Below are 23457 nucleotides of genomic sequence, written 5' to 3'. Positions count from 1 at the left end.
CTTTGTCTTTCAACACACCATTAACATATTGTTTGCCTTTGCTCCGTGACCTTTTGGTCAGCTATGTGGCCTGGTCCAATCTAGACCTCCTTTGTTATCTCTTGCCCCACCCCCACCTCACTTGCTTATAACCTGTGACTTTTCTAATATTTGTCAGTTCCGATGAAGGGTCACTGACCCGAAACGTTAACTCTGCTTCTCTTTCCACAGATGCTGCCAGACCTGCTGAGTGATTCCAGCATTTCTTGTTTTTATTTCAGATTTCCAGCATCCGCAGTATTTTGCTTTTATATTAAAACACCTGACCTGTCTACCTAATCCCATTTGCCAGCACTTGGCCCATAGTCTTGAATGTTATGACGTGCCAAGTGCTCATCAAGGTACTTTTTAAAGGATGTGAGGCAACCTGCCTCTACCACCCTCCCAGGCAGGGCATTCCAGACCATCACCAACCTCTGGGTAAAAAAGTTATTCCTCAAATCCCCCTTAAACCTCCCGCCCCGCACCTTAAACTTGTGACCCCTCGTAACTGACCCTTCAACTAAGGGGAACAACTGCTCCCTTTCCACCCTGTCCATGCCCCTCATAATCTTGTACACCTCGATCAGGTCACCCCTCAGTCTTCTCTGCTCCAGCGAAAACAACCCAAGCCTATCCAACTTCTCTTCATAGCTTAAATGTTCCATCCCAGGCAACATCCTGGTGAATCGCCTCTGCACCCCCTCCAATGCAATCATATCCTTCCTATAATGTGGCGACCAGAATTGCACACGGTACTCCAGCTGTGGCCTTACCAAAGTTCTGTACAACTCCAACATGACCTCCCTGCTTTTGTAATCTATGCCTTGATTGATAAAGGCAAGTGTCCCATATGCCTTTTTCACCATCCTATTAACCTGCCCTTCTGCCTTCAGAGATCTATGGACAAACACGCCATCGTCCCTTTGTTCCTCGGAACTTCCCAGTGTCAGGCCATTCATTGAATACTTCCGTGTCACATTACTCCTTCCAAAGTGTATCGCCTCACACTTTTCAGTGTTAAATTCCATCTGCCACTTTTCTGCCCATTTGACCATCCCGTCTATATCTTCCTGTAACCTAAGACACTCCATCCCACTGTTAACCACTCGGCCAATCTTTGTGTCGTCCGCGAACTTACTGAACCTACCCCCCACATAGTCATCTATGTCGTTTATATAAATGACAAACAATAGGGGACCCAGCACAGATCCCTGTGGTACGCCACTGAAACAGCTGTCTGTCATCACTCTCTCTCCTACAACTAAGCCAATTTTGATTCCACTTTATCAAGTTACCCTGTATCCCATGTGCATTTTCTTTCTTGATAAGTCTCCCATGTGGGACCCTGTCAAAGGCTTTAAATAGCTCTACCAAAGAGCCAGTACAGGCATGATGGACCGAATGGCTGCCTCCTGTGCTGTATCATTCTATGATTCTATGATAAGCTCCACATAACATTTACTTATCTTTTTGCTGTACTTATACCCATAACTAAACTTTTCAATCATGCTCCCAGCTGGATTTTCATCTAGTTCTTCGTTAAATATATTAATTGACATGACATTAGCTGCTTTATCTCAGCTCCACATGTTCATGACGTTAGTGGAAGGTCGAAGATTCTTCTAAACTTAATTACACATGATGTATTAAGTGCTGTAACATGATAAAACCTAATAGACATCCAAGGAATAAACCTCAGTGATGGTCAACTCCCAAAGTTTTGTTTTCTGAAAAGATAAAGTCATTTTGGGTCCAAAGGAGCTCTTAAAGGCAGGGTCTAATGAACCACAAATGGGAAACCGGTAAGCTAGTAGAAAAAAGCCTGCTTGCTTCCTTCCAAAACAAATCAGTCATTTCTTAGAAACCTTATGCTCTTAAACTTGTTAGTTAAGAAGACAGTGCTACATGTGAATGTCTTTTCCAATTCTGGCTTTGAAGATAGTTACTTTACTGCTGTGTCAGCTGTGCCTCAGTTAGTAGCACTCTTGCCTCTGAGTCAGAAGGTTGTGGGTTCAAGTGCCCCTCCAGAACTTGAGCACAAAAAACTCCAGTGCAGTACTGAGGGAGTGCTAGACTTTTGGAGGTGCCGTCTTTCAGATGAGATGTTAAACCGAGGCCCTGTGGTGGTAAAAGATCCTGTGGTACTGTAGTAAGAAGACTAGGGGAATTATCCTGTCTCCTGACTAGTATTTATCCCTTAACAACACAAAAACAGATTATCTGGTTGTTATCACATTACTATTTGTGGGAGCTTGCTATGTGCAAATTGACTGCCTCATTTCCTGCATCACAACAGTGACTACACTTCAAAAGTATTTAATTGGCTGTAAAGTGATTTGGGATGTCCAGTGGTCATGAAAAGCACCATATAAATACAAGACTTTTTTTCTTTTTTACTCTACAAGGTAAAATACCATTATTTCCCCCCGATTTATTGTTCTTATCTTCACTCTTACAAAGGTGGTAACTCGTACTTGACCTTGAGTCTGCCTGTGGCGTTAGCCTTCCAGCATCTCGCCTTCATTTACGTACATGGAGAGTTGGCGCTGGTGGACAATTTGAATGGATCCTATTCTCATCTGTACATGTGCACTTGCAACTTAGGATGATTTCCTCCTTCTGTGGTTGGCTGCTGAAACTAATTGTAACCTCTGCCCTTCAGCTTAGTTGGCAAACAGCATTAACATGCTAACATACATTAAAAATCAATGACTCTCGGCCCTTCCTGACTTGTATTGCTCGGCACGCTATTGAGAAGTGCTGCTGAGCCACTGGCGAAGTAGAGTGCAAGTTTTATTAGGTCTGAAAAGTTAATGGTCTTACTCCCTATATTTTATTGTATACTACCATGGCCCAGCACTCTCTTTACTCTCGTCAGTGAATATACCTATTTTCTAAACCCACTGCTGAGTACAACCTTGACATCTGGAAAACCTTCCATCTAAAGGTCAATAATGCCAAATGGAAGAGGTTCCTTTATTGGTTTCAGCATCATTGCTTTGCAGTCATAGATTTATGGGATATGACAATTATGCATTGTTTTCAACATTTTCTTGATTGGAACCTCAAATCAAATCTCGCTGGAGACAGCCTGCAGATGGAAAATCTTCTCTGGGACCCTTGTGTTAATTTATCAAAAATGTTGGGAATTGAAATGCTTTTTTTAAAATCAGAAACATTACTTCCATTGTGAAATCTTATTCTTGTGCTTCACAAACTGATGTATACTCTTTTTGAACCTGTCTCATTTCGGGACACTGTCTTTTTCAATCTTAAAATCGTCATGCTATTGGCTTTAGTTTCAACTTGTTGAATCCATGAGCTTCAAGTTCTCATTAGATCCTGTATTTTGTGTAGCTATTTTAGAGGCCTGACATACTATACCAATAGGTTAAATAGTTTTGTAAAAATTTTAAACATGCATAATTCTGCAGATTAGCTATTTATCATGTAGAGGTAAGCTGGTATTGTTCAGTGTATTATAGAACTTTTATTATATTCCAAATATATACATCTCTGTACAATACATACAGTATAATACTGATTTTCTTCCAACATCTACCAAGTGTTAGAAAATTTAAATTTGGCATTTTTCTTTATTTTATTATTGAAAATGTTTTCAGTCCATGGCATATCAGACTGTTCATCGTTGAATTATATTCTAGTTATCTCTTACAAATTGTTGGCGATGATTTATAATCGTGTTGTACCACATTATGCTATAGAAATATGAGTTGTTTTGTTTCCGAAGCTAACAAATAATTATGGTAAAACTCGACAAAAGGTTAGTCGTTCCATGTTGGAGTACCTAAGATTCCTCATCATTTAAATCTGCAAGGATCTAGTTATGAGCTGAGGGGTGCATTATTATATGGGGAGTGGCTTAATGAGTTGGATAAAGCATTGTGTAACAAAATGTAGTGGAATTTAGCTATGACCTTTAACATCTAAAACTGCAGGTTGTAAAAAAATATATATTACATTAAATTTAAAAGCAACCAGCTGCAATAAGTAATAGCTATGGAGGGACAAGGCACGCTTGACCAGATTGAAAATAAATACTAATTATGTTGTGTCCAATGCTGTCTCAAAAGATGAAATTATGTCAAATCGAAAACAATCCTGCAAACAGGCTGAATTGTTCAACTTCACTTGTTTCTATCATACTAGGCTAGCATAATAATCCTGTTTTCATTATTTATGGTGTGCTTTCTGCTCAAGTATCGTGGAAGTGATGATGGACCTTCTGGTAATATATTATAGGTTTGAATGTAAAGGTTGAGACAGGATTTGGAAAGACAAAACAAACATTTTGAATACATAATGGTTCATCTTAAAAACTTTTTGACGTAATGGTGGCTGTAGTAGTAAAAGGAATGAATCAGTCCAAGCTCAGCAGTGCATTAGTCTATCTGTGCAATGTGAGTGACTGTTGGCATCTGGTCCCACGTACCGATGAGAAATATTAAAATTGCTTATTTGATACTGGTTCTGGTTCTCATTGCTAGGATCTACAGTTACTAAGCCAATATTATTGGAACACTCTTTTGTTCTGCAATCCTAGATGCTTGCAAGTGAGTAAAGCATTATGATTCTGACTTTTGGCAATTGCATCACTCAGGTTTCTGTAGCACCAATCTTGCTCTTTCTGTACATTTTAAATACATAAATATATGTTCCAAGGTAACTCATTTATAACATCTTACTTTCTAGCTTTGTTGATTTAGTACTAATGATCCTAGATTTGCATTATAATGGTGGTAAATGCGAAGATAAAAATATACCGGCACAGGCAAGGCTGACACATTTTTGGTGCAGTCTGTTAGTCTTAATTGTTTACTCTGCTAACTGCACTTGACCTGTTATAGATAAATAATGGAGTCAGTGGCATTTCTTCTCTTCTTCTTTGGCCTCCTCGTCTCGAGAGACAATGGGTAAGCGCCTAGAGGTGGTCAGTGGTTAGTGGAGCAGCGCCTGGAGTGGCTATAAAGGCCAATCCTAGAGTGACAGACTCTTCCACAGGCGCTGCAGATAAAATTGGTTGTCGGGGCTGTTACACAGTTGGCTCTCTCCTTGCACTTCTGTCTTTTTTCCTGCCAACTGCTAAGTCTCTTCGACTCGCCACTCTTTAGCCCCGCCTTTATGGCTGTCTGCCAGCTCTGGCGATTACTGGCAACTGACACCCACGACTTGTGGTCAGTGTCACAGGACTTCATGTCAAGTTTGCAGATGTCTTTAAAGCGGAGGCATGGACGGCCAGTGGGTCTGGTACCAGTGACGAGCTCGCTGCACAATGCGTCCTTGGGGATTCTGCCATCTTCCATGCGGCTCACGTGGCCAAGACATCTCAAGCGCCGCTGGCTCAGTAGAATGTATATGCTGGGGATGTTGGCTGCCTCGAGGGCTTCTGCGTTGGAAATACGGTCCTGCCACCTGATGCCAAGGATTCTCCGGAGGCAGCGAAGATGGAATGAGTTGAGACGTCGCTCTTGGCTGACATACGTTGCCAGGCCTCGCTGCCGTAGAGCAAGGTACTGAGGACACAAGCTTGAAACACTTGGACTTTTGTGTTCCGTGTCAATGCGCCATTTTCCCACACCCTCTTGGCCAGTCTGCACATAGCAGTGGATGCCTTTCCCATGCGCTTGTTGATTTCTGCATCGAGAGACAGTTTACTGATGATAGTTGAGCCTAGGTAGGTGAACTCTTGAACCACTTCCAGAGCGTGGTCGCCGATATTGATGGATGGAGCATTTCTGATATCCTGCCCCACGATGTTCGTTTTCCTGAGGTTGATGGTTAGGCCAAATTTGTTGCAGGCAGCCGCAATCCTGTCGATGTCTCTGCAGACACTCTTCTCTGTGGGATGTTAATGCAGCATCATCAGCAAAGAGGAGTTCCCTGATGAGGACTTTCCGTACTTTGGTCTTCGCTCTAAGACGGGCAAGGTTGAACAACCTGCCACCTGATCTTGTGTGGAGGAAAATTCTTTCTTCTGAAGACTTGAACGCATGTTAGAGCAGCAGTGAAGATCCCAAACAGTGTCGGTGTGAGAATACAGCCCTGTTTCACGCCACTCAGGATAGGAAGGGGGTCTGATGAGGCACCGCTATGATGAATTGTGCCTTTCATATTGACATGGAATGAGGTGATGATATTTAGCAGCTTTGGTGGACATCCGATCTTTGCTAGTAGTCTGAAGAGACCACGCCTGCTGACTAGGTCAAAGGCTTTGGTGAGATCTATGAAAGCAACGTAGAGGGGCATCTGTTGTTCACAGCATTTCTCTTGTAGCTGGTGAAGGGAGAACAGCATGTCAATGATGACTCTCTCTGCTTGAAAGCCGCACTGTGCCTCAGGGTAGACACGCTCAGCCAGCTTCTGAAGTCTGTTTAAGACAACTCGAGCGAAGACTTTCCCCACTATGCTGAGCAGGGAGATTCCCCGATAGTTGTTGCAGTCACCGCAGTCACACATGTTCTTAGAGCGTGATGATATTGGCATCGCACATGTCCTGTGGTACTGCACCCTCATCCCAGCACAGGCAAAGCAGTTCATGTAATGCTGAGAGTACAGCAGGCTTGGCACTCTTGATTAATTCAGGGGTAATGCCATCCTTTTCAGGGGCTTTTTAGTCAGTGGCATTTAATACATATAAAATACTGTGTGAGACATCAGAAGTGGGTTCAAAGATTGCATTTTGATTAAGGTGCTCAAATAAGGTCACAATAGTGAGTGGAGCTGAATTCTTTTGTGAACATCCTTTAAACCTTGAGATTGGATTATCTTTAATGCTGGATTGAATGGTTTTAACTCTTTTTATATATAATTATATTTCATATCTGCTTTTAATTTTTTCCCTTAATATTGTACATTGGAAGTAGAAATGAACTGGATGCTATCATTTTGACCATATGTGTTCTTTTCAGGAGTGATTTGCATGAGGTGTCTTGTATTCTCAACTTAAGACTAAACATCACAGTGATAAAAACTAAATAGTTTCTTTATTATAACTCAGATTAACAACAAAAAAAACATGTTGTTGGCTGCGTTTTCAAGCCTGCAATTCCATCTTGAGGTTTTACTGATGCTCATTAACCTACTGAAGTTTCACTCTTGTGGTTTATGGTTTTATCAGAGTTGCTTAAAATTCATTGCAAGCTATCTATTACCTTATATAATTAGGATGATGAAACTAGCATGCTTAATTTGAGATGAATTTGATATATACAGTAATTACAACAAAATTAATTATTGCCTTCCCTTTATAAGTACCAAAAAACTTGTTTTGTTATGACATGGTAAAAAGAACATTCAACCACCTCCATGTTGCTTTACATACTAAATGGAATTTCTGTCTGTTACAAATATTAAATGCTCGCATTTTCACAAACTTAATATCATTACACAAAAGGTGTTAGTTATGAGGAAAGACTTTTCATTGGAGCAGAAAAGATTGAAAGATCTGATTGAGTTGCTCAAAATTATGGAGCTTTGAGGTAAATTGGCAAAGATTGGTAAACCATATAAATAGCTTGGAAGTTCTCTTTTTAGATGAGAATTGTGGCTTATGGCTGAGTGGAACTGTTGATACAGTGAGTATTACATTTTTTTGAAGAAGCTTGTTATAGTGTTATCAATTCTAGACATAACTACTGTCTCAAGCACTGATGTGAAAAGGATGAAGCAGTGATAATTGAACCATTCCTTCTGCCCTTTATTGAGAAACATCATAACTAAGTACATAAGTGTAGTACATATCTTTTTTTTTAAGGAAATGTTGACGTGAGCAGATTTTTAATGTTTGCAGTTGTTAGTCTTTACTTGGTTTAGTGTGCTTATATATAAATAATACAGGGCTGTGATTTTATAGCTTTTGATGTCACAACTAGCAGAAATATATTTTGAAAGTGCAACAGACTACCGACTATGGGTGCAGAATTACATAAGGGAGCAGGGCAGAAGCAGAAAATGACCATAACAATTGATAATTCAACTGTAATTCAAATTGAGCATAATTCTTTTTTGTTAATTGATTTAAAAAAAACTTGTGATTTCTCTTCATTTAAAAATTAATATTAGGAAAATTGAAAACAGTTAGACCATTCTGGTATTTTTAATTTCTGATTTTCTGGACCAATAATTATTACACAGAATTTACAACACAGAAACAGACTATTCAGCCGAACAGTACTGTGCAAGTGTTTAGACTCCACACAAGCCTCCTCCCGCCTGACTTCATCGTACCCTATCAACATAACTTTTAATCCTTTCTCTCTCATGTATTTATCTAGCTTCCCCTTAAATTATTCTGATGTTTACCTCAACCACTGCATGTGATAGTGAGTTCTACATTCTCAGCAACCTCTGAGTAAAGAAGTATCTCCTGAATTCCTTACTGGATATATTAGTTCTTCTCTTTTATAGCTATGGCACCTTGTTTTGGATTCTTCCCCATTAGGTTATGGAATCCAAAACTCACCTCAGATTTGAACCGGATGCTAAGGTTCAGACACTTCAGTTCAGCTTGCAATATTGGCCAGTGCGAGGGATTGATTCAGTAACCTATTTGTGTGTGTGTGTGAGAAAGTTGGAGTGTATTTTATTATTTTACTTGGATCAATTTAAGTACAATAAAGCTAACATCTTTCTTGGTTAAACTCAAGAAAACCTGTCCAATTGGTTCTTTTAATGATCACTGGCACGTTAAACCATTAAACACTCACTGAATTGGAAAGTATATCCATTTCAAAAAGAAATAAATCTGTTGTGGTCAAACAAGGAGAGGGAAAAGAGAGGGCTCCTTCCACCCCCTCCTCACATGATTGTAACAACAGATATAGAAGGAAGAGAAGTAAAGCCAGAAATTGAAAGTAGAAAATTAGTAAGCAAGTGTTAAGGCAGAGGAAACAAAGGCTAGAAGATAGACAACAAAGGAGTTTGGCAGTGCTTAATGGTATATACTTGAATGCAAGGAAAGGAGTCTGGTAATAAAGCAGATGAGCTGATGGTACAGATAGACTCTGTGGAAGTATGATATCATAGCTATTACTGAAACATTGCTTAAAGAAAGGCAGGAATGGCAGTTCAATGTTCCTGGTTACTGGGTTTTCAGACAAGATAAAAAAGGGGATTGCAATATTGGTGAAAGAAGCCATTAGAACTGTGAGGTGGTTTACTATACTAGAAGTACAGTGGTGCAGTGGTTAGCACTGCAGCCTCACAGCTCCAGCGACCCGGGTTCAATTCTGGGTACTGCCTGTGTGGAGTTTGCAAGTTCTCCCTGTGTCTGCGTGGGTTTCCTCCGGGTGCTCCGGTTTCCTCCCACATGCCAAAGACTTGCAGGTTGATAGGTAAATTGGCCATTAGCAATTGCCCCTAGTATAGGTAGGTGGTAGGGAAATATAGGGACAGGTGGGGATGTGGTAGGAATATGGAATTAGTGTAGGATTAGTATAAATGGGTGGTTGATGGTCGGCACTGACTCGGTGGGCCGAAGGGCCTGTTTCAGTGCTGTATCTCTAAACTAAACTAAAATGAGACTATATAGGTTGAACTGAGGAATAAAAACAGGCAATCACACTGTAGGGAGTGCATTATAGAACCCCAAAAAGTTAAAGAGGGATGCAAGAGAAAATATGTAGGCAAATTCCTCAGTGCAAAATCAATACAACAGTAATAGGGGATTTCAACTACCCTAAAATTAACTGGGATTGAATCAGTGTGAAAGGTATAGAGGGTGCAGAATTCTTAAAATGGATTCAGGAGAACTTTTTTTTAAGCCAGTACGTAGCAAGTCCAACAAGAGAAGGGGCAGTTCTGGACTTAGTGGAAGGGATATCATTGGGAGAACATTTTGATGGTGATCATAATTCAATTCGGTCTAGCGTTATTATGGAAAAAACAAAGATAGACCAAGACTAATAGTTCTTTGTTGGAAAGGGCAATTTTACTAAGCTGGGATGCGATTTAGCAAAATTGAGCAGGAAACAGCTACAGTCCTTGGAATCCAAGGGAACGTGGCAAGTTGGGTCCAAAATCAGTGGCAGAAAACGAGTGTCAATGGTCGACGGGTCTTTAGATATTTATCTTAATAGTGTTTAAGATTTTTTTTCAATCACTAATTAGTTTGTTGATATTGTTATGACTGACCATTCCAGTCAAAGCCCCCAATCAAAATATACGATTCTGATTGTGGTGGGAGAAACACACTGTTAAGTCAATCTCGTCCCTCCACAGATCGCCTAACATTTTAAACTTTCCAAATTAAAGAAAGACCCACCCAAATTGTACCATCTATTAACCCCCGAATGAGGCTAATCAAACCAGGTGTCTTTAAATTAACAAATCAGTTTAATTGGAAAAACTAAAATCTTAAACGCTACTAAGATATAAACAACATTTAAAATAGAAAAAATTAGAATCCTTGCAAATTTATGCTCCTGCCGGAGGTGAGAAAAGGCCAAGGTTGCTTGAAGTCCTCACAGCTGTCTGATGGGGAGAGAAAATGGTTCTTCAACAGTTGAACAGTCCGTAGCATAATTCCAGCAGTAAATGATGCTTTCCTTCTCCAGCGATGAATTTCAACAATTAACAACTTGCAAACACTTTTTAAATGAATCATTTTGGCTTTAGAATTTTTGAGGGATAAAGATTTTCACAGTCGAACTTCCCTTCCTTCAGTTTAAATTATCGGAGATCTCTGTTTTGGCTTGACATTTTTAGAATTTTGAGAAAGAATAATAAATAAACAGACTAAATTCTCTTCCTTCAGTTTAAATGGCTGAGAGCTCTTCTTTCAGGTGCTAACACACAACTGTCTGTCTGAGTCTCCTCTGTTAGAACAGACTGTTTGAACTATAAGCCAGTTGAAAATTAAATTGTAATAAATGTATCTCTCGATGCTTAGTCCAAGTGGTTGTATCCAAGGTAACGAGAATGCACCCTTTGAATCGCAGTCTCCGCATGGCTATATCCAAGGCAACGTGAATGCACTCCTTGACTCAGTCTTGCTGCCTTAAAGCAGTACGGCTCTTTTTTTCTAGCCTTAAAGACACTCTGCATTCTTCCCGGGAAAAAAAACTACAGATCGTAACAATATCTCAAGACACCTGGTCTGGTTCACTTCATTCGGGGGTTACTAGATTGTTCAATTTGGCTGTTATGTTTCCTATTTGGAAAGCTTAAAGAAATATGATGTGACCTGTGGAGTGACTGGGCTGAATTGACAGCGCATTGCTCGTACTGCGATCAGAAGCATATATTTTGATTGGGGGCTTTGTCCTGAGTGGTCGTAACAGACTGGAGAACTTTATCTGTGAAGCAAGTTTGGAAAAGCTGGGGTTGTTTTCTTTGGAACAGAGGAAGACAAGAGGAAGTTTAATTGAGGCATATAAAATTATGAGGGGCCTAGATAGAGTGGATAGGGAAGGACCTATTTCCTTTAGCAGAGAGGTGAATAACCAGGGGCCATAGAATTAAAATAATTGGTCGAACGTTTAGTGGGGAATTGAGAGTAGTGGTGGTCTGGAACTAGCTGCCTGAAAGGATGGTAGAGGCAGAAACCCTCATCACATTTAAAAGGTGCTTGGATATGCTATAGATCAAGAGCTGGAAAGTGGGATTAGTCTAGTTAGCTCTTTTTCAGCCAGCACAGACTGGCCATTCTGTGCTTAAATTTCTAGATTTCTATGTTTCTGTTTTTGTTCCTAATTAGAATATCTTAAATACATATGGAAATTAACACTGTTTTACTTTGCATGACAGTAGCTCTGTGAGACAAATTTGTTATGCTATTGCATAAATTTGTGATTTCCTTGCTCTATTCTCCAATTAAGTCCATCAAATATAAAGGGCTGGATTTTACCATCCCTTTGGGGACAGGCTAGGAGGCTGGAGTGCTGGCAAAATGGAATGCAAAGGTGGATGGCGTGCCCATCATTTTCCCGCTGCCATGCCATTTTGCAGTGGTAGGAAAAGTGGTTGATGGCCCTCCTACCCAGAGCCCAATTGAGACACTTAAGTGGAAATTAATGGCCTCTTCCCACCTCTGGTGGCATCTTATCAGGGGCACGGGGGCCACTCTGCAGAGTGGGAAGACTGCCAGGTAAATCCTGGCAGCCTCCCAGTAGGCTCTGGGGGGAGGGTGGGGGTAAGTGGTGGCCCTCCTTCTTTGAGCACTCTTTGGCCTATGGGGGGGGGGGGGGGGCACCCCCCACTGCAATGGTAGCGCCTGCCCTCAGCAACTCCCTCCCCTCCATAACTTTCCGGGGCCTGCCTGACTGGTCCCGGTGCCCCCAGACCTCATTTACCTGGTTATGAGGGCTCACGTTGATCACTGTACCCTCATTCTCCAGGGGCAGCCCCAGCAGTTGCCAACACTCCTAATGGCCCTGCTGAGCTGCCGGCCCTGTGAATGGCTGGCAGCTCTTGGAGGCGGATGACGTAGTGGTAATATCACTGGACTAGTAATGCTCTGGGGGCATGGGGGTCGAAGCCCACCATGGCAGATGGTGAAATTTGAATTTGGTTAATCAATCTGGAATTAAAAAGCTAGTCTGATGATGACCATGGAACCATTGTCAATTGTTGTAAAGACCCTTCTGGTTCACAATGTCCTTTAGGGAAGGAAATTTGCTATCCTTACCTGATCTGGCCTTTATGTGACTCCAGTCCCACAGCAATGTTGTTGACTCTTAACTGCGCTCTGAAATGGCATAGCAAGCCACTCAGTTGTATCAAACCGCTAGTCTATACCCCAAGGACTGCAGCAGTTCAAAAAGGCAGTTTACCACCACCACCTCGAGGGCAATTATGGATGGGCAATAAATGCTGACCTAGCCAGTGATGCCCACAATCCATGAACGAATAAAAAAAAAGCCAATGACAAGATGCGGCCTTGGGTCTCGCTGCCTGCCAAAGTGGGTTCGTTCCTGCATTTGAGCCTGCCGGTGGGACCCAGGGCCTTTGTTTTTGGTTGTTGACTGTGGAATTTTCTCCTCCTGTGAATCCCATCCCACAAATTGCAGGCTGTAGGGGTTCATTGTGTTTTACTGAAATTATGGTTCTCGATACAGATATCAATCTGTCAGATTTACTGTGAAACAGTTGTTATATCTTAGCTTTGCAATATTTTTTCTTGTCATTTTGTGAAACTAAGCACCTGCTGTTCAAATTAAGAGTGCAGCCTCTGTTGATGAGATTAATTTTTTTTGCAGGTGCTGATTTGAAGGAAAGAGCAAAAATGCAGCCTAGTGAAGTTGGCCCTTTTGTTTCCAAAGCAAGGAGTTTAATTTATGAACTAGGTAAGTAATGATCTAATTAATAATTAGCTATTGCTACAGCGAATGTAAAATATTTGGAAATATGCCTTGCTTATGTTGAACTTTCACTGATAAAGCAACTGGCTAGAAGCAGTGGCCAGCTTTTGCAAAATCTTTATACACCGTATATTGCTAGTACTTTAGTTTACTTCAGCAGTTAGTAAATTGTATTTAGTTGCTAAAACAAATGCAGTCAATATGGAATAACACTCAAGTTAAATTAAGGATTTAAAAAAAATTGCTTTATTTTGTGTTGTGAACAACGAGTTTGGAATGAGTTATGATCTATCTTATCTTAATCACAGAATCGTTACAGAGCAGAAGGAGGCCATTCGGCCCATTGTGCCACGCTGGCTCTCTGAAAGAGCAATTCCCTCCATTCCATTCCCCTGCCTTCTCCCATAACCCTACACATTCTTCCCTTTTCATATAACTGTCTAATTCCTTTTGAATGCTACAATTGAACCTGCCTCCACCTTGTTCTCAGGCTGCGCATTCCAGACTTTAACCACTCGCTGCGTGAAAAAGTTTTTCCTCATGTCACTTTTGCTTCTCTTACCAAATACTTTAAATCTGTGTTCTCTTGTTCTCGAGTGGGAACAGTTTCTCTCTGTCTATTCTGTCCAGACCCCTCATGATTTTGAATACCTCTATCAAATCACATCTCAGCCTTCACTTCTCCAAGGAAAACAGTCCTAACTTCTCCAATCCATGTTCCTAACTGACGTTCCTCATCCCTGGAACCATTCTCATGAATCTTTTCTGTACTCTCTTCAATGCCCTCATGTCTTTCCTAAAGTGCAGCGCCCAGAACTGGATGCAATACTCCAGCTGAGGCAGAACTAGTGTCTTGTACAAGTTCAACTTAACTTCCTTGCTCTTGTACTCTTTGCCCCTATTAATAAAGCCCAGGATACTGTATGCTTTATTAACCGCTCTGTCAACCTGGCCTGCCATCTTCAATGATTTATGCACATATACACCCCGGTCTCTCTGCTCCTGCAGCCCCTTTAGAATTGTACCCTTTTTATTTTATATTGTCTCTCCATGTGCTTCCTGCCAAAAAGAATCGCTTCACATTTCTCTGCATTGAACTTCATCTGCCACCTGTCTGCCCTTTCCACCAACTTGTCTGTGTCCTTTTGAAGTTCTGCAGTATCCTCCTCAAAGTTCACAATGCTTCCAAGTTTTATATCATCTGCAAACTTTGAAATTGTGCCCTGTACACCAAGGTCTAGGTTATTAATATATATCCGGAAAAGCAAGGGTCCCAACACTGATCCCTGGGGAACTTCACTACAAACCTTCCTCCAGCCTGAAATGACATCCATTAACTACAACTCTTTGTTTCCTGTCACTCAGCCATTTTCATATCCATGTTGCTACCGTCCCTTTTATTCCATGAGCTACAAGTGTGCTCACAAGTCTGTTGTGTGGCATTGTATCAAACGCCTTTTGAAAGTCCATGTACACCACATCAGCATTGTCCTCATCAACCCTCTCTGTTACCTCTTTAAAAAAACTCCCCCACTATCAACATCTTAGGGGCTACCATTAACCCGAAACTGAACTGGAGTAGCCATATAAATACTGTGGCTACAAGAGCAGGTCAGAGGCTAGGAATCCTGAGGTGAGTAACTCACCTCCTGACTCCCAAAGCCTGTCCACCATCTACAAGGCACAAGTCCGGAGCGTGATGGAATACTCTCCACTTGCCTGGGTGGGTGCAACTCCAACAACACTCAAGAAGTCAACACCATCCAGGACAAAGCAGCCCGCTTGATTGGCACCCCATCAACAAACATTCACTCCATCCACCACTGATGCACAGTGGCAGCAGTGCATACCATCTACAAGGTGCACTGCAGCAACACGCCAAGGCTCCTTAGACAGCACCTTCCAAACCCGGGACCTCTACCAACTAGAAGGACAAGGGCAGCAAATGCATGGGAACACCACCATCTGCAAGTTCCCTTCCAAGTCACACACCATCCTGACTTGGAACTATATCGCCGTTCCTTCACTGTCGCTGGGTCAAAATCCTGGAACTCCCTTCCTAACAGCACTGTGGGTGTACCTACCCCACATGGATTGCAGCGGTTCAGGAAGGCAGCTCACCACCACCTTCTCCAGGGCAGTTTGGGATGGGCAATAAATGATGGCCTGGCCAGTGACGCCCACATCCCATGAATGAATTAAAAAAAAAAGTTAAACATGATTTTTTCCCTTGAGAAATTCATGCTGGCCTTCCTTAATTAACTCGCATTTGTCCATTGACTATTGATTTTGTCCCGAATTATTTTTTCTAGAAGTTTTCCCACCACCAAAGTTAAGCTGACTAGCCTTTAGTTGCTGGGCTTATCTTTACACCCTTTTTTGAACAAGGGTGTACTGTTTGCAATTCTCCAGTCCTCTGGCATCACCCCTGAGTCTAAGGAAGAATGAAAAATTATGGCCAATGCTTCTGCGATTTCCACGCTCACTTCCCTCAGTATCCTGGGATGCACCTCATCTGGCCCTGGTTCCTTATCCACTTTAAGTACAAACAGCCTATCTAATACTTCCTCATCAATTTTAAACCCTCTAGTGTCTGACTTTCCTGCTCTTTCAACATTGCCTGGGTTGCATCATCTTCCTTGCTAAAGACAGATGCAAAGTATTCATTTAGTACCTCAGCTATGCCCTCTGCCTCCATGTGTAAATTTCCTTACTTCTCCCTAATCGGCCCTACTCCTCCTTTTACCATCCTTTTACTATTGATATACTTATGGAAAACTTTGGGGTTTCCTTTAATGCTAGCTGCCAGTCTCTTTTCATGCTCTCTATTTGCATCTCTTATTTGCTTTTTCACTTCCCCTCCTGATCGTCTATATTCAGCCTGGTTCTCAATAGTATTTTCTACCTGCCATCTGTCATGAGCACCCTTTTTCTTTATTTTAATCTCTACCTCTTTTGTCATCCAGTGAGCTCTGGATTTGTTTGCCCTACTTTTCCCCTTCGAGGGAACATACCTTGACTGTGCCAGGACTATCTCTTCTTTGAAGGTAGCCATGTTTGTGAGGAATGCAAAAACTGATTATAATGAAGGATATAGGGAGGAAGCCATTATAAAAATATATGTAGCATTGGGTAAAATATGGGTATGGGAGTGTAGGGGTGATACTGGATTCGTAATTTCTATTTCTCAAGGGCAATTAGGGATGGGCAGTAAATGCTGGCCTAGCCAGCGACACCCACGTCCCATGAATGAATAAAAAAAAACTTGCTTGGATGAATGCAGTTCCAAGTACATTCAAGAAGCTTGACGCCATCCAGGACAAAAGTGTCTGCTTGATCACCACCCCATCTACCACATTAAACATTCACTCCCTCCACCGCCAGCACAACATGGGGGCCAGAGTGTACCATCTAGAAAATGCACTGCAGCTATTCGCCGCGATTTCTGCAGGCAGATGAGAATTCCACCACTTCCAAGTTGCATACTATCTTGACTTGGAAATATATTGCAGTTCCTTCATTGTTGCTGGGCCAAATCCTGGAACTCACTGCCTAATAGCACTGTGGGAATGCCTTCACCACATGGACCACAGTGATTCAAAAAGGCAGCTCACCACCACCTTCTCAAAGGCAGGTAGGGATGGACAATAAATACTGGCCAAGCCAGCGATGCCCATGTCCCATGAATGAATAAATAAAAAAAAAATCCAGAGGTTTGAAGTAATAATCTGGAGATGTGAGTTCAAATACCACCATGGCAGTTTCTGAATTTGCATTCTGTTCATATTTTTTTCTTTTTTTTTTATAAGTCTGGAATAATAAGATCAGATCTAACATTGACCATGAAGCTATTAGATTTTGGTTTAAAAAAAACTGTTTTACTAATGTCCTTAAGGAAAGGAAATCTGCTGTCCTTATCTGGTCTGGCCTCTGTGTCACTTCAGACAAGGTTGACTTTTTAGCTGCAGTCCGCAATGGCCTAGCAAGCTACTCAGTTGTATCAAACTGCTGCACTAAATCTAAGAAGAATAAAATGGGATGGACCATTCTGCTTCCACGTCGGCATCAGATTAGGACTCAAGAAAGGAAAATCCAACGCAGTTGTCCTTGCTAAGTCCTCCAGATCCCGGGGTGAATAAATTTTAAAAAAATGTATAATTTTATATCCATAGCTTTAGGTGTAACACAAATTGATTGGATGAAAAGCTCTTTTCTGCTCTGAGGATTTTAAGTGAAGTGAGTTTAGGCAGTCTCATTCAAAGGAATCATAAGGAAAATGGATAAATTTAGACTGATGCAGTAGGAGTATGCATCTCATGTTGAAATTAGGGCTCATGGTGTATAAGGAAATTGTGCATCTCCTCTTGATGTGGGAATACTTGATAGTCACTGGGTAACCAAGATGGAAAAATGTTTTGTTCCCAATATGAGCATTTCTCAAATTTCTCAAGTTTTTAAGTAAATTTTAAAAAGAAGGTGTTATGTTTAAGGTTGCTGTGCAACAAAGAGCCTTATAAAGGACTCCATCAAACTTGCATACAAAATATTTCAGGTTCTTATTTTCATAGTACAGTGGTATGAATTCCTGCAAGAATAGAGTAATGCTGATTATGTAGAGAAAATATTGAACACTTAGACTAGGGTTTAATGAGTAAAATGTTTAGAACATAATATGTAAAAATAAAAATCAGCTAGTTTATAACTCAATTTAAATTCTGAATTTGACTTCAAAATTTTTCACTGCATCAATTATTTCAAAAAAATATAAGGGGTGTATGTGTTTTCAGTTTGAGATGAATCTTGTGCCGACATCAACTGTAACTGTCATTGAGAACATCAAATGCCAGAGTGCCCCATAATAATGCTGGTCAAAAATTTGTCACTGACCACATTGCTAAAAATTTAATGAGAAATTAATTTCTACATCATTACTATGAAATTTTATATCTTCGCTTTCGTACTTAAATGTTATCAGTAGAAACACAAAAGGTGTAGTCATTTGGCAACTGGTTTGGATGGCCGAGTACAGACTTTGATATGCTTACCTGCCAATGATAGAGAACAGTTGGCTTAACTGCTTATAGGTCAGCAGGGTGCCAGTTGCAGACTTTTGCTGAATATAGCAAGCACACTTGCAAGCAACGTGCAACATAGTGATGGCACACCTCCATGTTATGCTTGTGGCTTATTGCTGGGTAGCACTACAATATCAACTAATGTGTTGCCCACAAACCAAACATGTGTTATGCATCAGTCAGCATGACATACACTTTTATCTGTCCTTTCCCATGGAATAGCATGACTTGTTTGCATTGTTATATTTCCCAAAGTACAAGAGGTTAATGCTGGTTGCCATAAACCCGTCTGAAACCCATCCTGGGTGTTCAAAGCTGACTGACTGACTGACTGTATTTCTCTTCATAATTTGAAGTATGATGTCCTTGGAACATTAGTGTGTGGCAAGGACTTACTTTGGAAGTTGCTTCAATTTGTGTCCAGCTTGAAGTACGAATATGTTTCTGCACTGAAAGCTACTAAGATTGTGTGATGGCTTGGATTGGGTGAGTAGTACATGTGGCACAAGTCTTTCTTCTTGTGGGACAGATTGAAATACAACATTTTGGAGCATTGATATGCTAGGCTTCCCAATCTTTGAGCCTGGGGATGTTTTTGGAGTCTCTTCCTCCAGTTAGTAGTTTAGTTGTCCACCACCACTCACGACTGGATGTGGAAGGATTGCAGAGCTTTGATCTGATCCATTGGTTGTGGGATTGGTTAGCTTTGTCTCTAGTATTGTGCAAATGGAACTGTTTTATCAATCTCTCAGTTTGTTCAGATTCTATTTTGCAGACTGGTGTCATTTGTTGTGACAGCAGAATGAGCAATATGAAGCATTTTATTCTATTGACTATATAATTCCAAGGATCTGCATGAGCCTTGGGTTCAGCAAATGCATAACAGCATTAGATACTGCTCTGAAAATTAATCAGATAGTTATACTACTTTTGGTGTGAGTTCAATATTTATAAATGTATTCAAGAGCCATAATTTTGATTTAGTATTATTGAATTGTAGCAGGGAATTAAGAATAGCAGGTCAGGGCGGCACAGTGGCGCGGAGGTTAGCAGCGCAGCCTCACAGCTCCAGGGACCCGGGTTCGATTCTGGGTACTGCCTGTGCGGAGTTTGCAAGTTCTTCCTGTGACTGCGTGGGTTTTCGCCGGGTGCTCCGGTTTCCTCCCACAGCCAAAGACTTGCAGGTTGATAGGTAAATTGGCCATTGTAAATTGCCCCTAGTGTAGGTAGGTGGTAGGGAATATGGGATTACTGTAGGGTTAGTATAAATGGGTGGTTGTTGGTCAGCACAGACTTGGTGGGCCGAAGGGCCTGTTTCAGTGCTCTATCTCTAAATAAAAATAAATAAAATAGAACGAGAATGCTGATGAAGTTCTTCAATCGGTTTACTATTTTTAGTTAAATAGAGTAACGTGTACAAACTAGGAACTATAATTTCAACACTGATTCTGTAGAAACTGCTTTTCTATAATTGGAGTTAAGACCTAGGGTAGAGAAGCTCTTGTCTGCAATTGACCATGTTATGTTAGTGTTACCATCAGGTGAGGAGTGGCCAAAAGGCTCTCCTTTTGTCCCTCTCTTGTTTGATCGCAACAGGGTTTATTTATTTTAAACAGTGGATATGTTTACCAATTCACAGAGTGTTTTAAACCTTTATGTACTATTATCATAAAAGAACAGGTTTTCTTGAGTTTAAACAAGAAAGAGGTTAGTTTATTGCACTTAAAACCAAAACTCGATCCAAGTAAAATAATAAACTACGCTCCAACTTTCTCACATACGCATGCACATACCCGCACTAATTGCGCGTGCAGACGCACAAATAGGTCACAGAGTGGAGAAGAATAGATTGGTTGGATTAGAGTCCAGAACAATTTAAAAAAGAATATACAGTCTGTGGAGTCTGGTCATTCAGTGGTCTTCCGGATAAACTTGGTGCTCTTGAAGTTCCTGGCTGGTAGATGTGGCCAGCTGGTTCAGAGTTCTCTTGGAGACAGTGATGCAGATCGTTTACTTCCTGGAATCTTTGTCTGCAGCAATGATAGATTTGGATGTTTTGCAGCCAGCAGGCAGGGTTTGAACTTGCAAGGTCGCCGAGAGAGAGGGAGACCCCCACTTGGCTCCTTCACTGATCAAACTCGGGTGCTTGTCTGCTGTAGTGAGAAGGAACTGCAAGTTTTCACACAGATGGAGAGTCTGTCACATGATGGCCCAGTGTATTCTCTCTTTTGCGAATTAATTAGATCAGGTCTATGAATTCTAATCTCATTAGGGTCCCATTGTTCCAGGATTACCCTTTGAGTGGCTCATCTCCACCAGTATTCATGTTCCAAGATCGCCTTTAATGTTTTGTTAATGAAGGCAAGACAGGTAGCTCATTCAAAATTTGCAAGCCATTATTCTGGTGGGAGATTTACATTGGAATATAGGGTATTTAGATGCAAATTTCAGTGGCCGTTTTAGCTGCTAGCAGTGATCAGTTCTTTTTCTTGTTTCTTTTTAAAGTTTAATTTAGGTTTCCACCGATGGATTAAAAAAAAATCATCTTTCGGCAAAGCATATGTTCATGGCATTAGTATTACAAGTTTTCGGTCTGCCTTAAGTCATCTCTTGCGAACCTCATTGTACAGCAATACTGGTTAGTTTGTGTTGAAAGCATTTTATGTGTGTCCATACTACCTCAGATGTAATTATACGATTATGTAACCAAGGGGTATAACAACAGGATCCCCTTGTGATCTGAATTGGTGATTGAGTCTTTTGCACTTACCCTCACGTGTGCTTTTCCAATCTTATCAATAGGCATTTGAGAAATACTTCAGTGACTAGTGATTTAATATGCTTTATTTTATGGACAGCAAGTGAACAAAACAGTTAAAGCAAATCCAACTTTCTTCACTCAAACTTATTTCTCTTGTTGGAAAATGAGAAAAAAAATAATAAACAATGTGCTCTGTCCCGTTTGTGGGCTGACATGTTTTTGGTATTACCTTTCTTTCTGGACAGTTTCTAACTGCAATACTGAACCTCCAGCAATTCCAGTCCATCACCCTGCAGTCTCCTCAAATCCTGACTGCCCCAGTGTGTCATTCCTGTTATACTCTTGAGTATTCAGGGAGTCGCCATTAGGTCTCGCAACCGAACTGACTGACTACTTTCTTAAGAGCATATTCTTAGGTGACACCTCAATCAGGGTTCACATGATTAGAATTATACACACCTTAATAAGTGTGGCTGTTTCATTAGGCCATTGAAGCAGATATAGCAAATAGCTTAATGTCTCTGGTCATTGGAGATAACAGAATAGTTGGCTCATTAACACATCAGAACTGTCTCTGACTCACGGCCACAGCTTGTGTTTTTAAAAAAATTTGTATAAATTAAAAGCACAACCCTTAAACCTCATGGCTTATACCCAAATCTTTTCCACATTAAAGAAAAATAAATAAAAAATCCCAAAACCTGACACCTAGCATTTACCACAAAAATTCACAAACATATTTAAAAAGCACTTCTATCTATGTCTTTTAATAAAAATAAGTGTTGAACTAAGAATGCAAGTTGCAGCAGCAATGGAAGGAAGAGATTTGTAGGAACCAACAGAAATTCAAAATGTGCACTTGTGGTACTGCATCTCATATTTCCTCTTCCGATGAAGGGGTCACTGACCCGAAACGTTAACTCTGCTTCTCTTTTCATAGATGCTGCCAGACCTGCTGAGTGATTCCAGCATTTCTTGTTTTTATTTCAGATTTCCAGCATCCGCAGTATTTTGCTTTTATGCTCATATTTCCTCTTGTTTGTTTAATTTTTGGGGAATGTATTAACTTACCCAGGTGGTACATATTACCAGCACACTCTCCTCCATGAGGGTCAAAACATGCAGGCGCTGGCAAGGTCAGTATTTATTGTGCATCCCTACTTGCCTTTGAGAAGGTGGTGGTGGGCTGCTTTCTTAAATTGCTACAGTCCATGTGATGAAAGTACTCCTGTTGTGCTTTTAGGGAGTTGCCTTGTAGATGGTGGAAAGACTTTTGGGAGTCAGAAGGTGAGACACTTGCTACAGAATTCCCAGCCCCTGGCCTGCTCTTGTAGCCACAGTATTTATCTGGCTGATTCAATGAATGTTTCTGGTTAATTGGTAACCCCCAGGTTGTTGGTGAGGGATTTGGTGATGGTAATGCTGTTGAATGTCAAGAGGAGGGGTTTAGACTCTCTCATTGGACATGGTCATTACCTGGCACTTTTGGGGCATGAATACTACTTGCCAATTATCAGCCTATCACAAAGGAAGATGGTTGTGATTGTTTGGTCTCTTGTTTCAAAAGCGAACTAGCAAAACAAGGTAGGCATGTTGTCATTGAAATAAACCCTGACTATAATGTACCATTACTATAGCTAGACAGTGGCGCAGTGGTTAGCACTGCAGCCTCACAGCTCCAGGGACCCGGGTTCGATTCTGGGTACTGCCTGTGCGGAGTTTGCAAGTTCTCCCTGTGTCTGCGTGGGTTTCCTCCGGGTGCTCCGGTTTCCTCCCACATGCCAAAGACTTGCAGGTTGATAGGTTAATTGGCCATTATAAATTGCCCCTAGTATAGGTAGGTGGTAGGGAAATATATAGGGACAGGTGGGGATGTGGTAGGAATATGGGATTAGTGTAGGATTAGTATAAGTGGGCGGTTGATGGTCGGCACAGACTCGGTGGGCCGAAGGGCCTGTTTCAGTGCTGTATCTCTAAACTAAAACTAAACAGCTGCATAACACATTATAGTGAGAAGTGTGCTATAATGACTCTTCATTTTATGTGCAGCAGTTTTACATACAGCATTGCATCCCTGGGCAATGTCTGCACAATTATCTATTCAAAAGCTCATTTGCTGGAAGCGCAGTGCAATAGGTCCGAAAAGAAAAATCAACAACACCTCTTGTGACTGGAATATTAGATACAGCCTGTTTGGGTTGTTGCTAATGGTTGAAAATTTTGCATTCTTATTTTAAACTAAAGTTAGGTCAACACAAGACGTTTTATTTCTTTTTGCTGT

General features: G+C 41.0%; 1 protein-coding gene across 3 annotated transcripts in view; it reads left to right on the top strand.

Annotated features, from left to right (window-relative positions):
* auh (AU RNA binding protein/enoyl-CoA hydratase) overlaps positions 1-23457 on the top strand; it is a 301138-nt gene that overhangs the window by 75105 nt on the left and 202576 nt on the right. For 2 of the 3 annotated variants that reach the window (XM_068030149.1, XM_068030151.1), the window contains exon 4: positions 13239-13325. The exons of the other annotated variant lie outside the window; for it this stretch is intronic. In XM_068030149.1, the coding sequence (XP_067886250.1) occupies positions 13239-13325 (87 nt within the window). The remainder of the gene's footprint in view (positions 1-13238; positions 13326-23457) is intronic. 3 annotated transcript variants of the gene reach the window in all.

Source organism: Heterodontus francisci, chromosome 4, assembly GCF_036365525.1.
Source record: "Heterodontus francisci isolate sHetFra1 chromosome 4, sHetFra1.hap1, whole genome shotgun sequence".
NCBI classification, from domain to species: Eukaryota; Metazoa; Chordata; class Chondrichthyes; order Heterodontiformes; family Heterodontidae; genus Heterodontus; species Heterodontus francisci.
Note: the sequence above shows the minus strand (reverse complement) of the source record. Positions and strands in the feature narration are given on the sequence as shown.